The following is a 27,522-nucleotide window of genomic DNA, read 5'->3' on the forward strand; positions in this document are numbered from 1 at the left end:
TAATAGCACTAAACTATTAGTCCAAAAGAGGGCAACTATAAGGGTTCTACAAAATCCCAAACTTTCGCTGGTTGTACGCACTTCAAATACATATAAACAACCATCAATACATATAAAGAATCATCCCTAAAATTATTATATTTATACTTATTCATTTGTTTGCTTATTTACACTGTATATTTGGGATTAAGATAACCCAATTCCTTTGCTTCCTCCGTCAAAGCTAAAATTCCTGTGAGTGTATCTTGACAATGAGGCAAAATTTGAACCGGTGGAAGTATAAAACCAAAACGTCCTGTATCACGGAATTCAATGGTATATGAAATACGAATACCCTGTTCGTTGTATACCCAATCCCTGGTGCTGCCAGAAGTTGTGTCTATAAAAAAGTAAAAAATAAGTGAGGATTTCAAGAGTATAATTTTTTCAAAAAAAACTAACGTATACTTAACTACTTGCTCTTGCATTATTTGACTTACACATATCTGTAGCTGATGTACCATAAGTATATTCAGTACCATATGGCAACGCTTTCACCGCATCTGAGTACGCTTTTGCGACAGCCATCAACTCGTCGTGATTATTTGTATGTTCACTCGTATGGCCGTACGGTGCAAGCAAAACTTGTGAGTATGAATGAAAAGCGAGCCATATATTGATACGATCCCTATGTCGAATTACATATTCAGAGAGCGCCTTAATTTCAGGCTCTGAAAATGGATGTGTACCACCAAAGAATTCAGAGCATGGATCTGATGAGGCACCACCATTTTCCATCCAATGTGAATCACTGTTACGGTTGGCATCAGCACCAATACATGGTGATCCCTCAACGGGTTGTCGTGTCTTACGCCACATGCGATTCTACATAAAAGAAATATGATTGTTATACAATTTTCTTTAATGTTTTTTCAACACTCACCACTTCATGTGTATAAACAAATCCATCAACATTTAAAACTGGCACAATATACCAATCATAACTTTCAGCTAATTTACGTACATTTGTATCAGTGGATGTTAGAAGCTGTTGAATGAACCAAGTTGCTGTTGCCGATGTTATCCATTCACGTGCATGTATATTTGATTCGATGAATATACCAGCGTTACCCTCTTTGTATGAAATTTTGACGCCGCGTATCTGACGCCTTTCATATGATGTGCCGATATCAATGTGACTCGTTATGCCGGGATATTTTGCGAGTATATCATCCAAAAATGACTCGATCGCTGATAAGGGATAATAACGTGTCCAACCAAAAGTCTCAAGATCATCTGACGATTTAAGTGGTGCTTGTTCATTATCAATGAGGCTGCAGTGAATTTATAAGAAATATTTTTCAAGTGCTGTATGTAGATTAAAAGTAAATATTTAAGACATATTCTGAGTTATTTCCTTTGTTCGGTTATTAGTTAGGTTATATTCAAATGGCCGCTCCCTAAGAACCTTATATAAACTTAATCCCTGTGTTCTAATGGACGATGATGCAGATCCGATAAAAAATTTAACCAGCAAATGCAGCCACAATTTGAGCCATATGAATCGCCCTCTTGTTGCATTTGAATATTAATTTTTTATCTGGATGTGGTCCACTGAGCATTGAAACACAGGAAATGTGCCCGTGTGTTACCTGAAATTTTTTCGAACCGCAAACCCCCTTCAACAATCACAAAACAACCCCGTTTCGCTCCTAATAGCTTGAATCTCAACAAAGAATATGCTCAACCGTGCTCAATCCTTTACTTGAGAAATCGAGTTGAGCCGGTGTTCGCTTTTTTTGAATGACACTCAAAAGTGGAGAGTGCTCGAGGATTGAGTCAGCACAAGACGATAATATACTACAGTAAAAATGCCTAGCTGTTTCGAAGAGTGGAACTTAAACAGTAATTTTGCATACATCACCTTCTGAACCTGAAATAAATTAGGAACGCCATCGTGAAGTAAACCCCGCAGCCGAGATTCCGAATCTCGCTTATTTCGAATTATCGGATTAAGAGATGGCATAAGTGCTAATCTTGTTGGCTACCAACTATCTCGCTTTGCATCCCATTAGCACCAGATCGGAAACAATAAACCTAAAGAGCGAAACTCTCGCTTTGCCTGACTATCTCCCATTTTATCTGCAGGGAAAACTAAAGCTATTGCGGATTGGGGGACGACTACAACATTTGTTTAACTTGATATAAGTTCCTTAAAATTTTTCAACATTCATACCTTTGTACATTTGATCTCATCACTTCGAATGGTAATTTGTAGGCACGTGTGATGTTCTGTAGATGCATGAGTTTCTGTGGGCTAACCATAATGTGGACTTCGTTAGCGTCAGCATGCCATACATTGAACTGAATAATACAGCAACAAGAATTACAAATAATTATGAGGTGAAATCTATAATCTAAGATCTATGCCAACTTTTTTAACTTACGTGCCTCGACTTTTCAGCTAATTTTTCAATCATTTTTCGATGTTGAACATTTTTTGTTTTAATTTTTAAAACTTTAAAATTATCATAACGTACTTTTGATGCACTGGCGATAGCTATAGCTATAGCGAAAAATATAAAAATTAATTCAATGAGCCTCATTGTTGTATAAGCGCAGTCAACGTTGAACTGAATTTTATCAGGACTGCCTTATTTTAGCAGCTTTTTGGTCTAAAAACAAAATTCTTGAATTAATATTATTTATCATGGTCTGTGTAATCTACTAATAGGTAATAATTTATTATCGGTAGGAGGCAGTAGGTTATAGCGGTAGTTATCATATTATCATTAAACTCAAGCCATAAACTTTACGTTTGTGTCGGTGGGGCAAAAGTTGGTCGTTTCGATAAGATACAGGGTATGTACATAATTGTTTTGCCAAAACTGTGTTTAGTTGATGTTAGTTACTTCGACTAACAACATTTTCGTAATAATTAAATGTTTGTTATATCCCAAGTAAAAAGACCCCTGCTGGGGACAACATTTGAGAAAAGTTCAGATTCAGAAATGAGCTGATACTTGTCGAAAGGTCTTGGGCTCCCTCAATAAGTAATTTACCACGAAAATTAATTTTCATTACCAATCTGCATATACCGTTTATAAGCGCAATCATTTGCCTCATAAACACCTTTAAACTTTCCCTGATATTTCCCTGCAAAAAACGCGATTAGTGTACGACATCCGGCAAATTTAAAAATTGGCCGGCCCATGATAAGGAGCATATGTATGCCCGCAAAATAATCCACACAGAATCTGCGCAAAGTGCAGGAAGTCTTCTGACTAGTTATAGAAGCGATAGCAATAGGTTCTGATCAGCCCAAAGCGATCTTTGGGCTATGGGCACCTTTGTGAAAAATATGGATATTCCACGTAATGATGGCTGTAGAAACTGTAAAAGCGTAACTACCACAAAGGATGCTAATCATTTTCTGTATAAATGACCACTGTGCTGTCTGGCGAGCATTGGTGCTAGATGTTGAAGGCATGGAGGTGCTCTTAAATGCGGTCGTAAATCGCCCTTGGGCGTGAACACCAAGGAACCACAAATGTTTTAAAGAAATCGTTTCTACGATGAGTATTACATGTTAACTCAGAACGCCTCCTTCACATGTTTAACGAGACATACAGACGGAACTGTGACGGTTTTGCGTTTATGTGTTTTTTCGGAATACACAGCAGTATCAGTCTCTAAGTTTTATGCTCGACAATTAAATGAGGAACAGTCCCTCCACAAGTAACTTTTCCTTGGATCGAAAGTTTTAAGCTATCCACAAGAAACGCGCTACATTGAACTGACAGCCCTTGCCCTTGGAAATAAGACCGAGCTACTCAAGTACATAGAACCGGCTGACGTGGGAGCCAAAGGTCGATTTTCTTAAAAACACATAAAATAAACGTTTTTTGAAATATCGGTTTTTTAAATACGAAAAGTAAGTAATTTTTTGTATCTACGCCGGCATCGCCGCCATCGATAAGTGATCAGCGTATATCTCCTCCTACTTTCACACCTCGTCTGAAATAAAAATTAAAAGTTTTTCTTTTTTCATTTATTAAAGTGCAAATTTACTTGATACCAATCCTTTTATAAAAACATTTTTTTAGACAGCTGGTGTGTCATAAAATACTTATTAAATTTACGCCTTTTAGAAATACTACAGCCATAGAATTGTAATATCTTACAAATTACACATGCATTAAAACAAAACATACATATACATTTTTGAGTATGAAAACATTTTCATTAAATTTATTGCTCCTTCGTTGTTTGACACTTCTCACCACAATCATCTCCCTCGCAAATATCACAAAGCGACGATTGCACCTGATAATAATCGATAGCACGACGATTTGTATCATAATAATCATAAACGTTAACAGCTGCTGGCTTCTGTTTCGCCACTGCATGAGTCTTGGATGCTTGCATTGGTATGCATTTAACATCACCCTTGGGCAAACTATCGAAATATACAATCACAGTTGAATCAGAATTCTTCGTTTCAGTACGTTTCACACGATCTACTTCGCCGATTGCTTCAAAACTGTCCGTATCGGCGGTGTAACCTGAAGGTAAAGCCACCTCCATTACAACCATATTGGATTCGGTTTGATCATCGGCAGCTTCTTCGGGCATATATTCGGCACATACTTCAAGTATTAATGTAGGTTTTTCGTTTTTCACGTTTGTTTTTATTTGGAAACTGGGTGCCTTATCTTTATCAGCCAAATTGTAACGATATGACAATTGTACCATCGCAGAACCCTTGCCCTTGGCGGTAAAATCAACTTGTCGTGTGGTTTTTGGTAGCTAAGAAATAATACAGGAAAAGTTATGTAAGTCGGCGAGGCTAGTTATTTCTCTTCCTCCCTCCCTCCTACTTACCACATGTGTTTGTAAGACCAATGAATTTTCTGGGGTTACTTGTATGGTTCCTTTGTTCTCATCACCACCGCTTGAAACAAATTCAATATCCATTTCTCCATTACCAGAACCGGTCTGTTCCGCAAAACTTATTAGCGCTTGTAATCCCACAACGGTATCTTGCGTCGACGAGAAACCACCATTACTGTTACGCTGTGAAATGAGCCACTTCACTATGGGCAATGTGTTCTCTGCACCGTCTTTATCTAACACTGCTAGTAGCACATATGACGTGATCTCTACATCATTACTGCGTGGACGGTAATACCAAAACTTGTCTTCTTCCTTAGGTGCCTCCGCTTTCGACCACCACTTGCGATCGTTCTCTTGCTTGGCAAGGCCTTGCAGTTTAGTGAGTATTTTATCAGCAGCAGGGTTCTTAGCAAATTGTAAAGCTAATGCAGCAATTGAGAGTGAGTATTGGTCATCGGTTTGATCGACGTTCTCAAGCAGGTATTTCAGTCCATTGTCGATTTGTGATTGGTACTTTGATATGTATTCCTGGGTGGGAAGGAAAAAAAAAAATATTAATAAAATTTATTAGTAGTGTAAAGTGGATGTAAGTGCTGAAATGTGTAGCAGAAGTAAGAAGTTTACTTGGGCAACTTAAAGTTCCGTTGTGATACTACATAAAATAACGATGGCACCAACTCCAATTACTACTTAGCAGATCGGTGTACTGTAAAGATATACTTATTTTAATGTGAGCGCAAAGTATGCTGCATAAGAGGTGACTAAGATTAAAATGGGGGTACACTGAAGACTGCCCTTGGTCGTGAAAAATCCGCAGGTCCTCCGGTACATAGAATAGCCGTCAACCATATTAGGAATCCACGTCGATGACATTACGTTACCGACTGTTTTACATCCAAAAATACTAGGTATGATGTTCGATCAGGATCTAAATTTTGGTGAGCATGCAACCGCAATTGTACCTAAAATCCAAAGCCGTGATAAAGTCCTCAAACCTCTTGCCGGCAGCACAGGGGGTAGATATATATACACGCTCATTACCACAAATTAATTGGCCGTCGGCTTGCATGCTACGCGTCCCCGATATGGTCGCCGTGCCAAAGGGTTACTCACTGAAAAAAACTACAGGCCTATCAAACCGCCACTCACAGAACTGCTACGGATTGTTTTTTATGTCGCCAGAATACCATTTACTCAGTGAGGCGAGAGTACTCCCCATAAGGGAGAGAAATGAGCTGCTGAACAAACAGCTTCTGTTGAATACCTAGATACATGAACAAAAAGAGCAGAAAAAGGTCCTCAGGGAAATCCTTCAAACGAGTGTGGACTTCTATGCCAGGATCTGCCCGGGGCCACCCCCTTCTTAAAGTCAAATACCTCGCGGTAGAGGAAAGCAACCTCCTAGGGAAAACGCGCGTCACTCTAGCTCAACTTCGATCTGTATACTGTAACAGGTTTAACTGTTACCTATACAAAATCAACCCTGACATACATAATATATGTCCTGAGGGTACCGTGGCCCCACATGACACCAACCATCTTCTCAGTGTGAAACCAACGCCTCCAACACCCCTTTCCCTCGGGTCAACCCCTGGATAAACTGCTGGTTTTCTTGGTCTACCGATGGAGGATAAAAATAAAAAAAATGTTAGGCGCGGTAACCTCCGAAGAGATTTTAGGCCGAGCTTCTCTTCCAATTTGCGTCGTGCTCCTTTTTAATTTTTCCTACAAATTGGCGGGACGCGACCTACTTGTTTTAAGCTGACTCCTGAGAGCTTTTCATGGAAGAAATACACTCGGAGTGCTTACCAAATACTGCCGAGGGGCGCCCCGCTTAGAAAAATTTTCTACTAATAGAAAAACCTTATTTCTAAAATTTTGTTGCTGCTTTGACCGGGGTGTGAACCCAGGGCATTCGGTGTGGTATGCGGAGCACGCTACCATTACACCACGGTAGCCGTCACCCCCCGTTAGAGGATATTGGTGACAATTTGTGTGTAGTCGCATTTATTGGATGTGGCGAAGCACTGCTACAAGAACAACAACAAAAACAGAAAATTCAGTTCTTTCCCTTGGGTAGTACCAAGCGTGCCGGATTAATATCCATGACAGTTACCAGTCATATCATTATGCCCGAGATGCTATTTAGTTTTGTTAAGAAAGATTCCATTTCACGCGGACGATTAACTTGAATTGGCTTGCCTTCACTTGGTACTTCGTTTCTTTTACTCTCTTTTCTTTCTTCTTTATCTTCTATTTCCTCTTCTTGTCCCTGTCTCATTTCCACTTCCACTACACTTTCATTCCCACTTCCACCCCAAGATTTCCTACCGATGAGTTTTTATAATCTTTCGAATTCCATACTTACCACATTTTCCAGAAACGCCAACAACACAAACGCAGTTAGACCCAATTCATTTTGATGTGCAGAATCAAATAATTTACCATATTCCGGGAAACTGCCGTTAAGTGCTTGCTTCGAAGCCAAGAAGTCCAAACCTTCTACAATAACTTTCGGATCGATATCCGTATATTTTGCCGCTTGATGGAATGAACGCATCACATAGGCCGTCAACCAAGTACTACCCGATTTATCAGATTTGCCAAAAGCGCTATACGAACCATCATCGCGTTTATAGGTTAGCTCACGTTGATAACCGATCTCAAGGAACTTTTTAGCTTTCACCACAACTGTTGGCATGTCGCGCTTAATAGCATCCAAATAACGTAACACCAAAATATTTGGTACAAAATTCACCATATTTTGCTCACCACAACCGTAAGGCATGCGCACCAACTTATCAAGATTTTTCAAGGTGGGACCAAGCAAATCACCGACTACAGCAAATTCAATATACTCAGAATCGGGCACAGCTTCAGCTGGCACATCAACTGTCAATTTGTCTGCATACTCCGGTTTGTCTTTGAGATGAATAAAAACAGCACGGTTTTCATATTGTGTCACACCTTCCGGTTCCACTTTAAGCGATTGATGTATAGCATCGCCAGCTAAAGGTGTAGTGGCGGTGATCTTTAGTGTGACTTGTCCTACTTTTTTGGGACGTATCATGAATGAGACACTTTTGCCAGTATTTGAAGGGATGGTGACGCGTTTTATGCGTTTAATTTCATCGACAGCATTTTCCTCAACTTCATTTGTGGCTTCGGTAAAATCATATTCTTTGTCTGTGTTGTCCATAACAACCTCGGCATCCAAGGCTTTATCCATGTAGTTGAATATAATGACGGGTATAGCAATGACCTCGCCTAAAAATGAAACAATTTGAAATCGTGTGAGAGTGATATATGATAGCACAGCCGGTTGTTGTGCAACTTACCTCGTTTAACCGAATAAGGCAAATTCGTAGATACGAAGAATGGCTGGAAGACCTGTATTTTAGTGGGATCTGTAGTAAGCGCCAATCCCGTTTTGGGGTTCAGTGAAAAGCCGGTCACTACCCATGAGGTAATGGTGTCTGGTATCTTCTTGGCAAGCTTGAAACTATTGCTTTCAGTGCTATAGTTGGCAATGGAAAAGATTTGAAGCGGTGATGAGACAAAGCAGAAATAAATTATTAAATTAGACGAGTTCTCTTGAGCTTTTTAGCAAAAGAAAACAAAATATAAAAACAAGCGAGAAGCGTTAAAGGTGAAAGTGAAAGCTTTGTTACATGCGTATTGTTAGATAAAAACATACTTGTTGTTGTGAATAAGTGAAAAACCACTAAGTTTTAGAGTCTAAAATTAGTGTTAAAATAAAAAGCATAAGTTTTGTTAAAAGCTCTAAAAATAATGTTAGATATAAAAACACAAATTGTATAAAAAAGGTCTTGCAAGAACAGTATTGTATTAGGCTGGTAGCAAATTAATACGAAAAATATTTACAAGTCAATATTTATGTACATAAAGTTGGGTTAGGGGTGAAAGCTTATCTTTAATTTTAACGAAGCATGCACATCAAAAAAGCTCTTCGACACGGAAGTAAATATTAGGTTTAATAGAAACAAGAATGTTTATTAAGCAGAAAATAATCATAAAAGCTTATCGAAAGCTGGAGAAAATTAAAAAAAAAGCTCTAAGCGTTAATAGTTCTAAGATGTAATTAAAAAAAATGCAACACTTGAATTATGTACAGTTCAGTGAAAAAACTAACTTCAAAAAAAGGAACAAATAATTAGGTTTTTTGCTAACTACTTCAGATCAGGAGAAATATCGAAATATGTTTACAGTTCAATGAAGAAAAAAACACAAAAAAAGCAAATATATAGAAATTGTCTGCCACTTTAAAACTTCTTTAAAAACTTTGTTAGTAAAAACATGCTGCCTTTTTCAAATAGTTTATACATCCTTTACTTTTCGTATTCTTGAGTAAAGGACATCTCAATTTAGCAAAGAAAAAGCTTCATGAAAGCTCAACAATCGAGGAGCAGCTTAAAGCTTGCCATGTTTTTATAATATTATATTCAAACTTCAACTCTTGCAATATGTTTATAGTTCAATCAACAAATCAAAAGCCAAAAATGGAGATAAGACGTAATTTTCTTCTAACACAAAGCTACTTCCAAAGCTTTTCTTCTTTAGAAAATGAAAATTTGATTAGCAGAGGAAAAGCTTGAACGTTTACTGAAAGTGTGAGAGCATAGAGGAAAAGCTTAAAGCGTTATATGTTTCAAAAATAATAATCCAAACTACAAATAGTTTTTAATTTAATTGAATTTAATTTACAGTTCAATGGGAAATTAAACAACCAAACAAGAAACATATTGAAAATTCCACACACTTTAAAGCTTTGCTAGTCAAAGCGTGCGTTGTTAAAAACATTCTTTGCTTATTTTCAAATAATTTGCTTTTCTCTTAAATACTATGCCTTTCCTTGAGTTAATGCAAAGTCGGTTAGCAGAGGAAAATCATAAAAGCTCAGGGAAAGCTCGAGAAAATCTAAAACAGTTTAAGGCGGCTATGCTTCTGAAACACTATATAATTATTATTTACAGTTTAATAGAGAATTCAAAGTCAAGAGAGGGAAAAATATTAAAATTTTCTCATAACCCACATAACCCACAAAGTTTGCTTGAGAAATTGACAAATTGAGAAAAAGTCAAAAAAGGATTATGCTTCTAAAACATTTTGTCCAAACTGGAATTTTTGAAATATGCCTGCACTTCAAAGGAGAAATCAAAGCCCGGTAAACGGGAAAAGTATTAAATTTACCTTCTACTTTAAAGCTTTTTGAAAAGCTCTGATGGTTAAAGCGTACATTGAAACCTTCGGAATTTCCTTTTAAATTTGTTCTTTCTCGCTTACTTTGTCATTCAGAAAAAGTTTAACGCTTGTAAATCTTTTAAAACATTATATTCAAACTTGAAAGTTTGAAATATAGTCACACTTCGATTGAGGATCAAAAAGCTTTAATAAGGGTAAACATATTTCAATTTCTTTTACTTTAAATATGGAGATGCGATAACGTAACCTAAGTTTACATAACACGTTAGACTTATTTCAATAAAATGTGTGCTAGGTAAACCTAATAACTGGTCAATCATTTTGTTTTTTTCTTACTTGCATATGAACTATGCAAATATATATGATTTAAGATTTTACTTTGCAAACGAACTAAAAGAGTGATTACAAAAAAGAGTGAAAAAATAAATACCCTACACCATTTTATATTATTAAGGATGGTAAAATAATAACTGAAAAGCTTATCTACTCATTTACATCTCATTGTTATCGAAAATCCATGTTTCTGCAAAATCTTTTCTAATTTGTATATTTGTATCTAATGGACTTGCTGAGGTATAGGCAGCAATCATTGGAACATATGTAGTGGATGGTGGTGGTCCTGGAATACCAAGTGGGGCTGGATGTGGAATACCAATCTCTAAAGGTCTTATATAGCGAAATGCTAAAAAATAATAAGCGAGACATTAAAATTTTCTGCTATTGTTTCATTACTTTTCAACAGAAAGTTTGATTAGGCCAACGAATTCAACTAGGCGAAGTAAGACTTACTTATTTCCGGATACCTTAATATATATTTACAAAAAATATACCACACGTAATGAGTATGATAAAGTATTGCCTGCCTAATCTTTCTCTTGTATGGTTTTTATTGGATTTCTCCTCTCAAAAGGGCTTTTCTTTCTCCCAATGTCTCACCCCCTCATACTTAACGCTATTTCCTTAATTTATAGAACCATTTTATGACATTTACATATATATTCAACGAAAATATGGGAGTGCTATCGCTGATTTCTTCGCAAATTTCACTACATATATATAATACACTAGCAGACCCGGCAGACATTGTTGTGCCCTAAATTTGGTCTATCTGCATACATTTTAATAAGCTTTTTCCGTCTAACTCTGCCCTTCCACTCTTCACTTTTTCCTAATCCTTTTATTCACTCCTCCCTCCACCGTTTTCGCTTCATCTATCTCCATCTTCGTCTCACTCTATCTCTTTCTCAGTCTCCTACTCTTTCCTCTTATCCCAAATTCTTCACATTCTTCTTCATCATTTATTGCCAGTCCAAGAGGGTGGTGTCTATTTTGTTCCAGTCGCATTCCGAGTCCCAGTCCCACTCCGAGTCCCAGTACGTCTCTGATCTACTTCCCGGAAAAAGGGATCGTAAATACTAATATAGGCAAATTTATATACCAAATTTCAGGCAAATCGAATAGTACGTATGTAAATAGGTATGTGGGTATTATTATTTCATGTCTTTATTTCGGCTTCGCATGCATATTTATCAGCATTGCCAGGTTGATGCGACTAAATCGAATATCACAATGAAAATTACTTTAAAGCTCTCAGCAACAGCTTTCGTTTGATATTCATATTACACACATATTCTAGGGGTATCCGGGTCCACGTTTTGGCATATATCTCGAGACGCTAGTCACAAATAGGTATGAAATTTACCCTGTACTACAGCACTCATAAACAGCTTTCATTTGTTATCCATATTGTATAAACTCTGTCTAGGGGTACACGGGCCCACGTTTTGGCCTATATCTCGAGACTCTAGTAACAAATAGGTATGAAACTTACCCTGTACTAAAGCACTCATCAACAGCTTTCATTTGTTATCCATATAGTATAAACACATTCTATGGGTACCCGGGTCCACGTTTTGGCCTATATCTCGAGACCCTAGTCACCAATAGATATGAAAACAACCCTTACCAAAGCACTCATCAACAGCTTTAATTTGATATCCATATTGTATAAACTCTGTCTAGAGGTACACGGGCCCACCGTTTGGCCTATATCTCGAGACCCTAGTCACCCAAGGGTATGCAAATTACCTTATACTAAAGCACTCATCAACAGCTTTCATTTGTTATCCATATTCTATAAACACATTCTAGGGGCACCCGCGTCCACGTTTTCGCTTATATCTCGAGACCCTAGTTACCCGCGGGTACGAAAAATACCCCGTATCAAAGTACTCATAAACAGCTTCCATTTAATACCCATATTGTACAAACATATCCCAGGTTTACGCAGGTCCACGTTTTGATCTCAAGATCCTAACCAGAACGGCATAAAAATTATCCTATGTCTGTCTCCTGGTTATAAGCTACCCCTCCACCAATTTTCAGCCAAATATGTTCATCCGTTCCTTCCTCTTCAATCACTCTTTATCTATTAAAAAAAAGCGCATCAAAATCCGTTGCTTATTTTTAAAGGTTTAAGCATTCAAAGGGACATAGGGACAGAAAAACTCACTCAAAAGCAATTCGCGCACAGTTCACAGCGAATAGCCACACAAACACATTTTTTGGTAAAAATGTTACTTTTTTTTAAACAATTTGGCTGATATAAGAAAGGAATCAAGTTTTTTTTTATGCAGATCGAAGGTAAATATTTCAAAGTTTAAATGAAAAGTAGAATTTTTTAAATCCATCCATCCTTTTATGAGTTATAGCTGTGTAAACAAAAATTTTATGATTTTTTACCACATTTTTGCAATTTGCCATGCCCCTATAATATATATCTTCAAATTATATTAACTGTACCATCTCACATAGCTAAGCTTTCAAATGCAAAAAAGCGTTTTAAAATCGGAGCATTCTGTGTGAAGTTATGTGCATACATGGCATTTAGCGACTTTATTTTATAAGATTTATATAGATAGATAGATAGATATAGATGTACCCAAATGTATCTGGTGTACATTTAATATACTCGGACTGATACCAAAACTGATTACAATTTAAAACTTCCTTTTTTCTAGGGTTTAGTCGGCCCAGACTTTACTTCATATCTAAAATAATAATTTAAAATTATCTTCTCCCTGGAATTGAGTCAAAAGCTATTTCGAATTGACGCTATGGCCATTAATAGTCTAAGAGCCTGTAACTGCCTGACCTTTGTCATTTTATAATAGCTGAACTTTCGTCAGCGCATTCTTCCACCTGAAGGAGGAATATTGATACATTATGAAGCTTGAGTTATAGTGGATTTAGCAGACAGGATCTTTTCCGGATTATTTTCGGAATGATTTCGATACAATTTCGGGTGAGTAGAGGAACAAAAATTATTAGAATATGCAGATCGGTAGGTATTGGATTGGGGAATCCGGAATGCATAACTTTAAAATTTCACATTCTTTACTTAGCTGATCTAGCTATGCGATACAATGGAACATTTGCGGCCAGTAATAAAACAAAACTATAGCGGCATCAAAAAGCTTACAAAAACATTTATACAATTAAAAGCAGGCTATAAGAAATTTGTATGCTAATTGTTGCTGCGATTTTTAACTTGAAAATGAATTTATTCAAATATTTGATGAGTTCCCTCCATGGTGTATACAAGTAGTAGGAAATGATAAAAGGAAAGTCACTAGAATGACATGGAGTGGCCCAGGTATATGTTAACATAATTAGCTCACTAAAGCAACGATTTACTTATTTACATAGTTTAATACAAAATAAAAGAGAAACTGGGAGCACGGGAGCTCGCGAGATTCTCGAAATACTTGTAAAGCTCGCGAGCTTTTCGACTTTAAAATAAATAGCAGCATTGGCAGTATTATATAGAGCTTACGATTTCTTCTGAGACACAAGCGAAAATTTCCACAAAACCACATGTAAAAAACACTGGAAATGAGAATGGAATACTGCCAAGGTAGCAGCTAAATTGAATGTTGTAACGCTCACGATATTTACGAGTATTTCGATGTTCGAGCTTCTTGCGAGAAGCCGAGCTCTCGATTTCTCGAGTCTTGAAATTCCCGCTTGTGTTCGTGTAGAAATCGTAAGCTCTAATAGCTATTGCCCACAACCCTGCAGATAAAAATAACAATTAATTTTCTTTAGAAAAATCTTAAGCAAGAAATTACGAACACGAAAAAGTTGCGGAACATAGCTTTTAGGATTTTATTACACGTTACACAAGAAAATAGTTCAAAATGCATACATGCTTATTTTTGGGAACATGTTGCAGAACATCCAACTTTCAATAAAATTTTCACGCATAAATATTTCAGAATATCTTAGAATAACATCATCGTCGATTTTTCCAGCGGGAGTGGCTGTCGTTTTTTTACGAATACCAGAAGCACCCTTAACCGGCACTTTACCACCACTTGAACCGCCTGCTTCGGGGCGCTTTTTACGCAGACCTAAGTTGTTGTTTCGAAACATAGATATTAGTACTACATTGACAATATTCATAAACATTACGAACTCTAAATATTTCCATGCTTTATATTTAGTGGTAATGTAATGTAGGAACCAAACTTTAATAAACAAATTTTTGTCGAAATAATGATATATGCAAAAAAAGAAGCCAAGAAGGGTCATTCCTAAAAGTGCATAAACTATTCAAGCGGAAAAGGTTAGAATTTTGAAACAAGTAATTATAGCAGCCCATTTACTTTGAAAAAAGGAAATATGTGACATGGTCAATCTTGTTATTTTGATTCTAATGGTATTGGGCTAACCTTACCTTAATCTCAACACTAAAGGCTGAAACACATTCGACTTTTACGTCGCTTTGGCGCTAGCGTCACTTTGAAATAACCGACGTTGGAAGTTTACTTGCTAAAATGATTTGAGTTTTCCAATCATGAGCTAATTTTCAAAAAACAAAATTTTACGCATGAAAGTAGATATATTTTCCAAAATAATAGAAATAAAAACAAGATTTCAAGGATTTTTAACACAGTTTTGGATTTTTGAAAGAACGTATTGACAACGGAACCCAAAATGTAGGTAGGTAGGTTGAACTGGCCGGTCCATGAGGACCTCACATAGACTGATTGAGTCCGTAGTGTTACCAGAAGTTTGTTTTAACGACCAAACTGAAAAACCCTATCAAAAACCAGGACCTATGTTATAAAATAACTCCGTCCTCTTGGCAAATACTAGAAGCTTCCTAGGACTTAAGCCACTTGCTGCTTCTAGATCTGACAGCTGTATCACTCCTAATAGCTGGAGTCTTAGCCTGGCAAGTGCAGGGCACGAGCACAGAACGTGCTCGATCGTTTCCTCCTCCAACCCGCACTTCCTACACCTGCTATCACTGACCAAGCCTAATTTAAAGGCATGTGACGCCAGAAGGCAGTGTCCAGTCAGAATACCCGTCATGAGCCTACAGTCCTCTCTTTTTAATGATAGAAGCAACTGTGTTAGTCTAAGGTTGTAAGACCTACACATAATCTTCGACACTTTACAGCCCCGCGCTTGAACCCACGCCTTTTCTGCTTGGTCGATCATGTCCACCTCTCGCCTTCGCTTAATCTCGCCCAATCTAATTGGGACGTCTACGGAGCAAGCTTCAAGGGATGCGCCCTTTTTAGCTAATTCGTCCGCTTTTTCATTCCCATCTATTCCCATATGCCCTGGGACCCAATATAGATGTATGCTTCTCCCTGTCCCGATTCTCTCCAGAGACTGCTTACACTCTAACACGCATTTAGATGCTGTGCTATGCGAGATTATTGCCTTAATTGCTGCTTGACTGTCAATATAAAAGTTAACACGGTTGCAGCTTAAGCTATTCTCTTCCAGGGTTTCTACTGCTTTGGTTACGGCTAATATTTCCGCTTGGAAAACGCTACAGTAATCCGGCAGCCTGTAGGATCTGCTTAATTCCGGATCAGCGCAGTATACCGCAGACCCTACTCCTTCCACTATTTTGGAACCATCGGTGTACACATGTATCGCCTCGTCCGCCATTTGCGCACCCTTGCGCCAACCGTCCACCTCTATTGTGGCCTTAAGATCTCCCTCAAAGTGCAGGTAGGGAATCATGTAGTCTGTTCGTCTTGTGACTGAGGACGCTATACTACTATGGCCATATGGTCGGCGCTCAAGCTGCCCCGAAGCACCGAGCCTGGTTGCGGTCGTTAATGCTTTGTTCTTTGCTACCAGGTCTACAGGTGGAATGTGCAGAATGGCATACAGTGCAGCCGTCGGGGTTGTTTTCAGGGCTCCCGTAATGCAAAGCATCGATAGTCTGCATACCCCCTCTAATTTTTTGAGGTATGTTGTTTTTTGTGTGGCTTTCCACCAAACAAGAACTCCATAGTATAGAATAGGGCTTACAATCGCTGTAAAAACCCAATGAGAAAGAGAGGGCGATAGGCCCCACGTACACCCCAGCATTCTTTTACATGCATAGAGTGCCGTTGAGGCCTTCTTGACCCTCTCCTCCACGTTGAGCTTCCATGACAGCTTACTGTCTAGGATGATTCCTAGATATTTTGTGCAAGGTTTCTCCTGTAAGGTCACCGCTCCTAACTTAGGCCTGGTCCAATTTGGGACCTTGTACCTCTTTGTAAACAAGACCATATCCGTCTTCTCCGCATTGACTTTCAGCCCGACATTAGATGCCCAGGTATGAATATCCCGAAGCGCCCGATCCATCAAAGAACTAATCGTTGGAAGGCATTTTCCACTTATGAAAATTGCAACGTCATCTGCGTAAGCCGTAAGTTTTACGGGTCCCTCATCGAATTGCCTGAGCAGTTGGTTGATGACCAGTGTCCACAGCAGAGGTGATAGCACCCCTCCCTGCGGCGTGCCCCTGTCCACTGATTTCGTGGCCTCGTACAATCCCCATTGTGATGTAATCTTTCTGCAATTTAACATGCAGCCGATCCATCTGATTAAGGCAGGATGTACTTTAATGTAATTAAGACCATCCATAATCGCCCATTTTGCAACATTATTGAAAGCCCCGGCAATGTCCAAGAAGACTCCTAGAGCATACTCCTTATATTCCAGGGATTTCTCTATGCTTATTACCACCCTATGCAATGCGGTGTCTACCGACTTGCCTTTGGTGTACGCATGCTGTGTTGTGGAGAGCAGATTTCCATCCACGTTGGACTTTATGTACACATCTATCAGCCTCTCAAAGGTTTTGAGCAGAAATGATGTTAAGCTAATGGGTCTATAGTCTTTGGGATACACGTGACCGATCTTCCCCGCCTTTGGTAGAAAAGCTACACGAGCAGTTCTCCAAGAGTGCGGAACATGATTCAGTCTTATGCACCCATCGAATATTATTTTAAGCCATTCCACGACCGCCCTGCCTGAGAATTGTAGCATGGCCGGGAATATACCATCTGGGCCCGGCGATTTAAACTTAGAAAACGTCTTCACTGCCCACTCGATCTTGGTATCGGTCACCAAGCCCGGCACCACTAGCTCCGTGATCGAAGTGTGAGTGATGTCTGCTGGTTCTTCTAAACCGTCTCCCGATGGGAAATGTGTATCGAGAAGCACCTCAAGGGATTCCTCACTATCACGTGACCATTCCCCGTTCTCTTTCTTTATTAGTCCCTGGACTATGTTTCCCTTTGCTAGGACTTTTTTCAACCGTGCTGTTTCACTGGAGCACTCTATGTCCGTACAGAAACTTTTCCATGAGTTTCTCTTCGCCCTGGTAATTTCACGCTTGTAGATCCTCAGTAGATCCCTGTACTCGTCCCGACACGCTTCGCTTTCCGCGGTCTTTGCGAGTTTAAACATTTCTTTTACCTGTCTTCTTAGAAGACTCAGCTCATTGCTCCACCATGGCGGCTTTGCTTTTCCTCTGAATCTTCTTAGAGGGCAAGCTTTGTTATACGCAGTCATAAGCGTCCTTGTTAGGAATTCATTCGACTCCTCCAGTTCCTCTACATTAGCAACCCAAAATGTAGTTTTTGAATTCTTTTTGTGCTGGAATGACATTGCAATTAAAGCGTGACTATTCAAAGACGGCTGGTGACGAAACGAAAGCATCAAAACGACGCAATAGTCGATTGTGTTTGAGCCTTAATACCAGTGTTGGCAGAACTTTTCCAGAAAAAGGCTATATTGAAAAAATAAAAAGCTGAAAAGAGCTGAAAAATTTCTGAAAGATTTTAAAGCTAAATCGCAACTTTTCAAGCTAAATGGAGAAAAAAGCCAAGTCTAGCTTGAAAAGAGCTAAAATAGCAACAGTGCTTAACACCCTTCCTAATTTGAAGAATAAAACAAGAGAGGAAGTCTAAGTTCGGTGAACATTACATACCCAGCTGTACACTTGAAATGTTGTTGTTGCTTGTTTTGTGTGCTTAATAGTGTTACAAAGCTGCGCAATAATACATATGGGGTATTCCATCCCATTTCGACCAATTTTGAACCCCACCCCTTTAGAATTGGCTGAAAGTTTTTCTTCTTTTTCTAGCTTACGAAAGACGTTTTTCAGAAGTTTTTCAAATTTTTCATCCAACTCAAAAAAAGTTATGAATTTTTTAAAAAACACCGTTTTTGTTTTCAAAATGCTATAACTTTTTCAAAAATTTACCGTTTGGGATCTTTTTTTTTAAATGTGTTTTTAAAATTACTTTTTGTAAAAATTCAAAAAAATTTTTAAAGTTTTTTTTTTGTAATTTTTCAGTTTTTCGAGGTTTTTCGAATTTCGCCCTTTTTTTCTCATAAAAAACTTCAATCAATTCTGCAATCATCCCCACTAATCCCGGAGTGGGCCGAGAATTTTTTTTTTTTAATAATTGAAAAAAAACTTTAAAATTTTTTTTGTATTTTTTCTGAAAAGTACATTTAAAAACATATTAAAAAAAAATAAATGATCCCAAACGGTCAATTTTTGAAGAAGTTGTAGCATTTTGAAAAAACACCGTTTTCCAACTCAAAATAAGTTTAAAATATGTATTTTGAAAGAAACTGTGTTTTTTCAAAATGCTATAACTTTTTCAAAAATTGGCCGTTTGGGATCATTTTTTTTTTTTAATATGTTTTTAAATGTACTTTTCGGAAAAAATACAAAAAAATGTTATAGTTTTTTTTTTCAATTAAATAAAAAAAAATAAAAAAAAAATTCCCGGCCCACTCCGGGTTTAGTGGGGATGATTGCAGAATTGATTGAAGTTTTTTATGAGAAAAAAAGGGCGAAATTCGAAAAATCTCGAAAAACTGAAAAATTACAAAAAAAAACTTTAAAAATTTTTTTGATTTTTTTCCGAAAAGTACATTTAAAAACAAATTAAAAAGAAAAGATTCCAAACGGTCATTTTTTGAAAAAGTTACAGCATTTTGAAAACAAAAACCGTGTTTTTTTAAAAATTCATAACTTTTTTTGAGTTGGATGAAAAAATTTGAAAAACTTCTGAAAACCGTCTTTCATAAGCTAGAAAAAGAAGAAAAACTTTCAGCCAATTCTAAAGGGGTCGGGTTCAAAATTGGTCGAAATGGGATGGAATACCCCATATACATATGGTTCTATTCTGAACTAATTTTTCTTCGAGTTATTGCTTCCGAAACAGAAAATTGCTTACCCATAAAAGGGCCGGCGCCACGCCCATTTTTTTAAACTTGAAGTTTTTCCTATTTATTTTATTCGTCCACGACCCTTTTAAAAATCTCTTATATAAAAGTGTGCGTGGTCCGTAACTGATTTCGGTAATTTTTATTCAAAGCATTCCTTATAGTAAAGGCGATCTCTCTGCCGAATTTTGTTACGATACGTTTAACGATTTTTGATTTATGATTAATAATATTTGTAAAATTGATTTTATCACATGTGGGCGGTGCCACGCCCATTTTAAAATTTTTTTTTAAATTTTCATCAAGAGCCTCAGTATCAGTCCACACGTCAAATTTCAACGTTCTAGGTGTATTATTTACTAAATAATCAGGTTTTTGGTGTTTTGCAAAATGTTAGATATATAAAAAGTGGGCGTGGTTATCCGATTTCACTATTTTCAATACCAATCTATTGTGGGTCCATATAAGCTCGTGTACCAAATTTGGTGAAGATAGCTCAAGTTATCGTGTTAACGGAGGAGGGACGGGCAATGCTCAATCAATTTTTTTTTTTTTTTTTTGATACTGATGATTTTGATATATGGAAGTCTATATCTACCTCTATTCCTTTATAACTGTACAACCAACCGTTATCCAATCAAAGTTCTAATACCCTGTGTACAACTACAGCTGGGTATAATTCAGAAAAAAAAAGGAGGTGAACCGCATATTTCCTTTTTTCTTTGACCCGTCCGTATTATTTGTTGATACTATTATTTACTTGAAATTTTCAAAGATCCAATTCTCAGAAAATATTTTACGTAGTTTTATAGGTTTAGCTACAAAGCTTTTCTTTGACATTACGCCAGTGGCAAGAATCGAAGCGAAATTTGATTTATACACAGACCCGCTCTGAAATGAATCCATCATGATAAGTCCAGATCGGTCTGAGATGACCTCATATAATATGGAAACTGTAATGATTATCAAATTTTGATGATTATGATTTAAAATTTAAGGATTATCATATAAATTTGTACAAATCTCTTAACATAAGTGAATTTGTTCTGGAATTTCTTTTCAAAAGAAGTTTACTTGCAAGTAAGGAGGCTTGTATTTGAGTAACGGGCACCAGGTACAGAAAAATATAAACTATCCTCTTATGAGTGAGAGTTAAAGCCCACTTTGAATGTACATACCTACACAGGGTAATCGAACGCGCCGCTTTTTGTATTATAGGATGGGTTCGGTTGTTCGCCTTGTTAACCTTTAGTTCAAAAACTAATAACCATTGTTTCTAAACATCGAATACGCGGTTTGTATAAGCAATTTATTTTTGTTTAACCCAACTTTGTAAGCATTAATGTTTTATGAGAAAATGTGCATTCCATTAATGAAACAAACACAAGCAGAACATTTGACAAACAAGTACATACTCAAATACCGATTTAAAATAATTTACTTAAAATTTTGAAATATCCAGTTTTCCAAAAATAATTTTCGTATTATTATGGGTGCAGCTACAGGTCTTATTGGCGTCATAACCTGTCTATCTGGCATTAGTGGTACTCTAGCCTGTGTTCTAAAGGACGAACTACTATAGGAATATTGGATTCGCAATCGCGATCCTCCATGTCTCGGAATGGTCGGACAATATATTCGAATATGTGGATATGTACCGAATCTTCTTCCTAGAGAAAAAAGTTTGGGAACACATTTAAATGAGTTATTATATATGTGTACGTTTCTAAAGTTGCTCATTTTTACTTCTTTTATATTAGGCCGCTTTTCATACAAATCTTGCAATCAATTTTTAAGTAATTTCTCATTGAGCTACAAACGTGAAACTTTATACATAAGTTAGAACACCGTGACAATGCAACAAAAGGAAAAAAATCCGTTAGGTGGCGCACGGATCGACATAATTAGATACTAATTTGGAAATTTAAAACCGGGTTTTAAGTAACTTCTTGATGGCCTAGACGCTAAAAATTTTGAGCTTAATTCAGAGGTCGATGACAGCCGATGACACAATACAAAAAGTTTCGCTAGGGGCGCTCGGACTGATGAGATATTTAGAAAAATCAAATGGAACGGAAGGAATTTTGGAGTTGATTTTTATGTAAGTTCTCATTGAGCTACAAGCGTAAAACTTAACAGATAGGTTAAGACACCGACAAAATGTAAAAAAAGAGAAAATAAAAATAAAACGAAAAAATTTTAAGCACTTCCTTTATATAAATGGACAAAAATCAGCGAAAAATGTCTCCTTATATAAAGATATATTCTTGCTAAACTTTGGTTTTTAAATTTTGACATAGAAATTGCAAAAATATTTATGAGAAGTAAAAATATAAAGGTGGAGCGCAATTGATTGACTAATAATATCTTCTTTCCTACCAACTTTCCAAACCAAGTAATGTATAATTTCTATGCCAAAGTGAGAAATCAAAGTTTAGCAAGAATATGTCTTTATATAAGGAGACATTTTTCGCTGATTTTTGCCCATTTATATAAAGAAAGTGCTTAAAATTTTTTTATTTTATTTTTATTATAATCCCACTCTCACTCCCACTCCCTCCCCCGATCCCTCTCCCTCTATATTTCTTACTAAACTAAATGATAAGTACAACTTTTAAATTGGCATTCATTTTTAAATAAAAGATATAGATGCACGATTGAGATGTTCTCCTGTCCAATAATATTCCTTCCTAAAATGTTACTACTATGCCAGTAAATAGAGGCATTTGTCATATTGTAGCTTCAGCCAATAAAATTTTTGTATCCTCTGAACGTCTCTTCTCCTCTCCATGTTTCATCTCTGTCTCTTCTCCGTATCTTTCACCTTTAGCCTGCTCAATTTTTCTCTCTTTTTTACTTCCAGTTTCTTTTCTCAACCTTCCACTATTTTTCTTCACCTCAATCGCTTTTCTTTCGAGCAAAGTGTTAGAAAATGTGTTTATGCAGCAGCTTCCGATTTATGTTTATGAGTGTATCGCTTTTGTATGCATGCGGCTTTTGTTATTTTATAGTTAAAATATGAAATTATAATTATATTTGTTTTAAAAACAATTTTTTTTCTTCTACTCCGAGTTTCTTTCCTAATCCCTAACCTTTCTCTATTTTTCATTTCTTCTTTCTATCTGCGCTTCGCCTTTATTTTTATCTCAATTTTCTACTTCCACTGTCATTCCTCTCCCTCACGGTCTCTCTACCTTTCTTCTTTTCTACCTCTCCAATTTCAACTCCTATCTCTTATTATGCTCTTTCTAATTTCTGCTAATGACTTTTCGTATAGCTCTCCCTTCCTTCTCTCCCTTATCCTCATTAACACATCATACTTGACACCCATGTTGTGAAACCACTTTCGTATGACCCTGATGCCTATTTTGGTCTTTATCTCAGAAATTTATTCATTCATGACAAATTTTACATTTGTTGTTATTTAAAAGAAGATAAACCCATTAAATAATGCCTAAATAATAAAGTTGCACCAAAAATAAGATTTTTTTAATAGCTGGGGACTTGGTCCATTTTTCGGAAAGAAATATTTTTCAAATAATAAGCCAGTCAAGGAGGTAAATCTGTACCATATTTCAAGAGATACGCACCATAAATAATCTTTTTTTAAGATTGGCCCCAGGTCCCCTTGCCAGAAAGAAAATGTCCCAAATAAAGTAATATCTGATTCATTTTATTTTTTAATTCAACCCCATAACGAACGAATGCGTCTGTTATGAGACCGAACTAAAATCTAAATGTGAAGATCTTACTCGTATTATAGGGCTTAACTTCGAATATTATTTTTTGATATACATATATTTTTGAGGGCAAAAAACTTAAGGCCAGAAAAAAGTACAAGGACATTAAGTTTGACCTTTTGACTATCCGATCTGATGATTTTAAAAATCAAGAAAGTTGATAGTAAGTTTTGTCAGAACTTCGAAACGTAAAAAACGTCGATTTTTACACTTTTTCAAGCGATACCCTTGGTCTTTTGTGTTGAATTTTTTCGATAAAACTTTGAGGCATCACTGAAACGCTATGGAATTTAAATTGATTGTTGTTTTTGAGACGGAGATTCTAAAAGTATGAGCAAAATTAATGTGCCCTCCAATACTCAAAACTATCATCAATCAAAGTAGCGATACTTATTTTTTTGTCATTTTCAATATTAACAATTTTTTGCTTATAGCTTTTTGAGGCAACTGAGTATTGAAATTTGAATTATGCACAGTAATAGCCTATCATGGGCTAAAAATACCTGGGGCTTTAAATTCGATGTGCCCCTTTCAGTTTTGAAGGTAGAGGCAGAAAAGTGGGAGCACTTGGTTGCGTAAATTTTTTTCAGGAGCATATTTTTATGTGGGCACAGCTACAATTTTACTTTTATCACTTCATACCCGTTTGTTAATTTTTTCTCTACACCACCGTAGTATACCATCAATTGCCTCATCTTGGAATATTCACGCAAGGAAAGTTATTGATGTTTGTACATGGGGCAAATATACGAAATTTCCGACAAAAATTGGCCAAAGTGTAGACATATTCTTTTTTTGTTTTAAACCAGGTTTTATTTAAAGTAAATAAAAAGAAACACAAATTTGGTACAAAAATTAAAAATAAAAAATTTTCTACACTTTTTGACGATTGCCAATTTTTGGCGAAAATTTCGTGTATTTGCCCCATGTACAAACATCAATAACTTTCCTTGCGTGAATATTCCAAGATGAGGCAATTGATGGTATACTACTGTGGTGTAGAGAAAAAATTAACAAACGGGTATGAAATATTTGACGGTTACCCGGTTTCATATTTTTGCCGATATCTCTAAAACCGGGTTTCGGGTATCAACAAAATAATACCTAAATATACCCCACATAGATATTGTAACGCATTTACTGAAATTCCTCTTATTGGCAACCTTCTACTAACGTTCGAATCACTAACCTGTTAAATAAATAAATCCACTATTCAATAATGCAAAATGGCCCTTATTAAAGTACTTCACAATAACACTTCTACTACTCGACAGATAGCGTGCTTAAATCAAACTCATTTCTCGTGCCTCAGCTGCTACTTTTATAATCTTTAGTTTCCTCCTTGAAATATTTCTAGGCGTTTCCATTTCTAGAATTTGCTACCAGCTATAAAATTACCAGCTATAACATAACTACAGATGCACGTTATAGCTTCTCATATGCGTGTGTATATGTGAGTGATACTTCCACTGATAATTGCCTACTTTTGGGAGCATCTCAGATGAGATATATGCATGTGCTTGTACGTCTCTCTCCGCTGCGTGTACGTACATATGTGTAGACATAATGATTGATTCGTCTATGTAGATACAAGTGACTGCCTGCTTTATTGTGTTGTGGCTTCATTTACTTAGTATCATACTAGTAATGTGAATATCACTTAGTGTCACTGCCCTCCTCCACCTAACCGCTGCTAGCCTCTCCAAATGAACCACCCTTCTATTTCGTGGTTTCCCAATTGTTTGTATGCGGTAAATGACATCACTGATCCTCTTCACAACTCTGCACGGGCCTTCCCAATTGCACCAAAATTCGGATGGAACACCTTTCCGCCGGTGAGGGTTGTATAGCAGTACCAAATCTCCCTCCAGGAAATTTTCCGAATTATTGTTCTTGTCGTACCTGTGTTTCATCCTAGTACTTATTACCCTGGGCCGTTCCCTCACACTCTGTCCTTTGGCCAATAAACTTATTCGCAGAGCTTGTGCTTGACGGATTGGCTTTGCATAAGCAGCATCGTTCCCACGTTTCACAACAGTAGTGCGCCCTGGCTTGAAACTACCCTCGCTTACTGCTGAACCCTTTCTCCAAACTGAAGTTAAGTGGCACATCCTGGTTCTTACAACGCATCAGCCTTCTCTGCATATCGATCTTGATGTCATGGTCAGCCAAGAAATCCACTCCCAATATGACTTCATCAACATTATTGGCCGCCACAACAAATTTGTGTAGAACCATGACCTTCCCAATTAATACTTCACAGATCACTTCTCCCCGGACTTGGTTATACTCGCCAGTGACCGTACGCAACCTTGCTCCAGATAATGGATTTACTCTCCAAATCAAATCGGATTAAGGAATGAGATGCGCCCGTATCTACAGTCAGTACAGGCTCCTTGCCATCCACATTCCCTCTGACGGGTAAGACTGCTTGATTTCCTTCCAATTTGCGACACAGGTATCACAGGACATTCAACAGCTGGAGCTAGCTTTCGATCTCTACATTTTACTCGCTCTTGCTCAGCCCCTCCAGGTTTGTTATTAAGACCACCCACGCTGTGAAACCACTAGGATCAAGATCGCAATGACGTGCAATGTGACCGGGCTTCCCGCATTTGAAAAGTTTTTAACTCCGCTTTTGCGATCCTTTCTGCGCCTCAATATTGTGTTCACCCAGTCTGGTCTTTCTACCTCCACACGGCGTGATTTGAACGCTGGCTTACACAGAAGCGTTGCTGTTTCCTAAATCATAGCATGTGATACCGTTTCTCTGAATGTAGGTGTCGGATTTGCGTATGTCGCTCGCTTCTTTTCCACGTCCCGTATGCCATTTATAAAGCTCTGGATTTTACCCTTTCGGTGTATTCCACGGGTGCGCCCGCATTCGCTAAATGTGCCAACCTTTCAACATCCGACGCAAACTCTTGCAATGTTTCACCCGTCCTCTGGAAGCGGTTCAGTAACTCCGTTTGGTATACCTGCCTCCTATGCTCGGTTCCGTATAATCTCTCTAGAGCGCCGATCAATGCTTCATAGCAGTTCCGTTCGCCCTCTGAAATGGTTTGTAAGATCTCAGCAGCAGGCCCTTTCAGTGCCATAAACAGTGCAGCTACTTTATCATCCGCATTCCAGTTGTTCACTGCTGACGTCTTCTCAAATTGTACCTTGAAGGCCTGGAAAGGAACAGAACCGTGACCGGATGTGTTTTTACCTTTGGATTACTCGCTGAAACTGCTGGGCGATTTAGTTGCAACTCATGTATGCGACCTCTCAATGTCTCAATCTCGGCATCAATTTTGTCTTAGAGTTGTAAAATTTTTGTATCTTGTGCCTCCAACTTCGAGGAAATACGTCCTTCTTGCTCTTTGAGTTGACCAGAGATCTGCGATGATATCTGTGCTGAAATGTGCGCCGACATTTAGGATATCCGTGCCTCTTGTGCTTCAATCTTCGCTGTTATACGTTTCTCCTGCGATTCCAGCTGAGTTGACATTTGCGACGACATTTCGGATATATGTACGTGTCTCCTGTGATTCCATCTTGGATGTTAAACGTGTCTCCTGTGATTCCAGTTGCGATGACATGTTTGTGGATATTTGTGATAACATTTCGGACATTTGTGCCGATATTGCAGCCAATATCATTTTCAGGTCTGCTTTCGCCATTGTCTGTGGTGTTTCGTTTTTCTCCTCCAATTTTGTTGTCTCATCGCCATCAAGATGAAATACATACTCTTCCACGTTAATTCCTTCTGATTCAATTGTCTCTCGTAGTCTTGCCTGAAGTTCGGGTTTATTACCGGTTGTATTCAATCCACGAGTTTCGAACTCCTTTTTAAGTTACTGTATCCTTAATTCACTTAACTTTGCCATGTCCAAGTTGTATTCGCAATCTTCGGAATTTATTTAACAATTCCTCTTCTGACACCAATTATAACGAATTTACTGAAACTCCTTTTATTTGCAACCTTCTACTAACGTTCGAATCACTAAACTGTTGAATAAATAACTCCACTATTCAATAATACAAAATGGCCTTTATTGAAGTACTTCACAATAACACATCTACAAAACCGGGTCTCGTGTATCAAAAAAATTGTATATAGCTAACAGCTGCATATATCTCCATATTTTGTTAA

At 37.4% G+C, this 27,522-nt stretch overlaps 2 protein-coding genes across 9 annotated transcripts in view; both read right to left on the reverse strand.

The window, feature by feature from the left end:
- Nucleotides 1–113: 113 nt before the first annotated feature.
- On the reverse strand, nt 114–2,673 carry LOC137242763 (zinc carboxypeptidase). Its single transcript, XM_067770014.1, has 5 exons — nt 2,427–2,673; nt 2,216–2,343; nt 923–1,313; nt 480–864; nt 114–379 (listed from the first exon to the last, which is right to left on the reverse strand). Exons 1-5 carry the CDS (start codon nt 2,583–2,585, stop codon nt 168–170), a joined length of 1,275 nt encoding a protein of 424 aa, XP_067626115.1. The 5' UTR covers nt 2,586–2,673; the 3' UTR covers nt 114–167.
- Nucleotides 2,674–4,015: 1,342 nt separating this feature from the next.
- The window catches only part of Tep2 (Thioester-containing protein 2), a 137,083-nt gene continuing 113,576 nt past the window's right edge, over nt 4,016–27,522 (reverse strand). For 4 of the 8 annotated variants that reach the window (XM_067767946.1, XM_067767950.1, XM_067767951.1 and 1 more), the window contains exons 8-11: nt 8,214–8,392; nt 7,244–8,142; nt 4,864–5,403; nt 4,016–4,788 (exon numbers count right to left, since the gene is read on the reverse strand). In XM_067767946.1, the coding sequence (XP_067624047.1) occupies nt 4,231–4,788; nt 4,864–5,403; nt 7,244–8,142; nt 8,214–8,392 (2,176 nt within the window). In that variant the 3' untranslated portion in view covers nt 4,016–4,230. Of the gene's footprint in view, nt 4,789–4,863; nt 5,404–7,243; nt 8,143–8,213; nt 8,393–10,593; nt 10,781–20,404; nt 20,598–21,085; nt 21,315–27,522 lie in introns of all 8 variants that reach the window. The other 4 variants (XM_067767944.1, XM_067767945.1, XM_067767947.1 and 1 more) reach the window with 3 other exon arrangements.

This window comes from Eurosta solidaginis, chromosome 2, assembly GCF_040869045.1.
Source record: "Eurosta solidaginis isolate ZX-2024a chromosome 2, ASM4086904v1, whole genome shotgun sequence".
Lineage (NCBI taxonomy): Eukaryota > Metazoa > Arthropoda > Insecta > Diptera > Tephritidae > Eurosta > Eurosta solidaginis.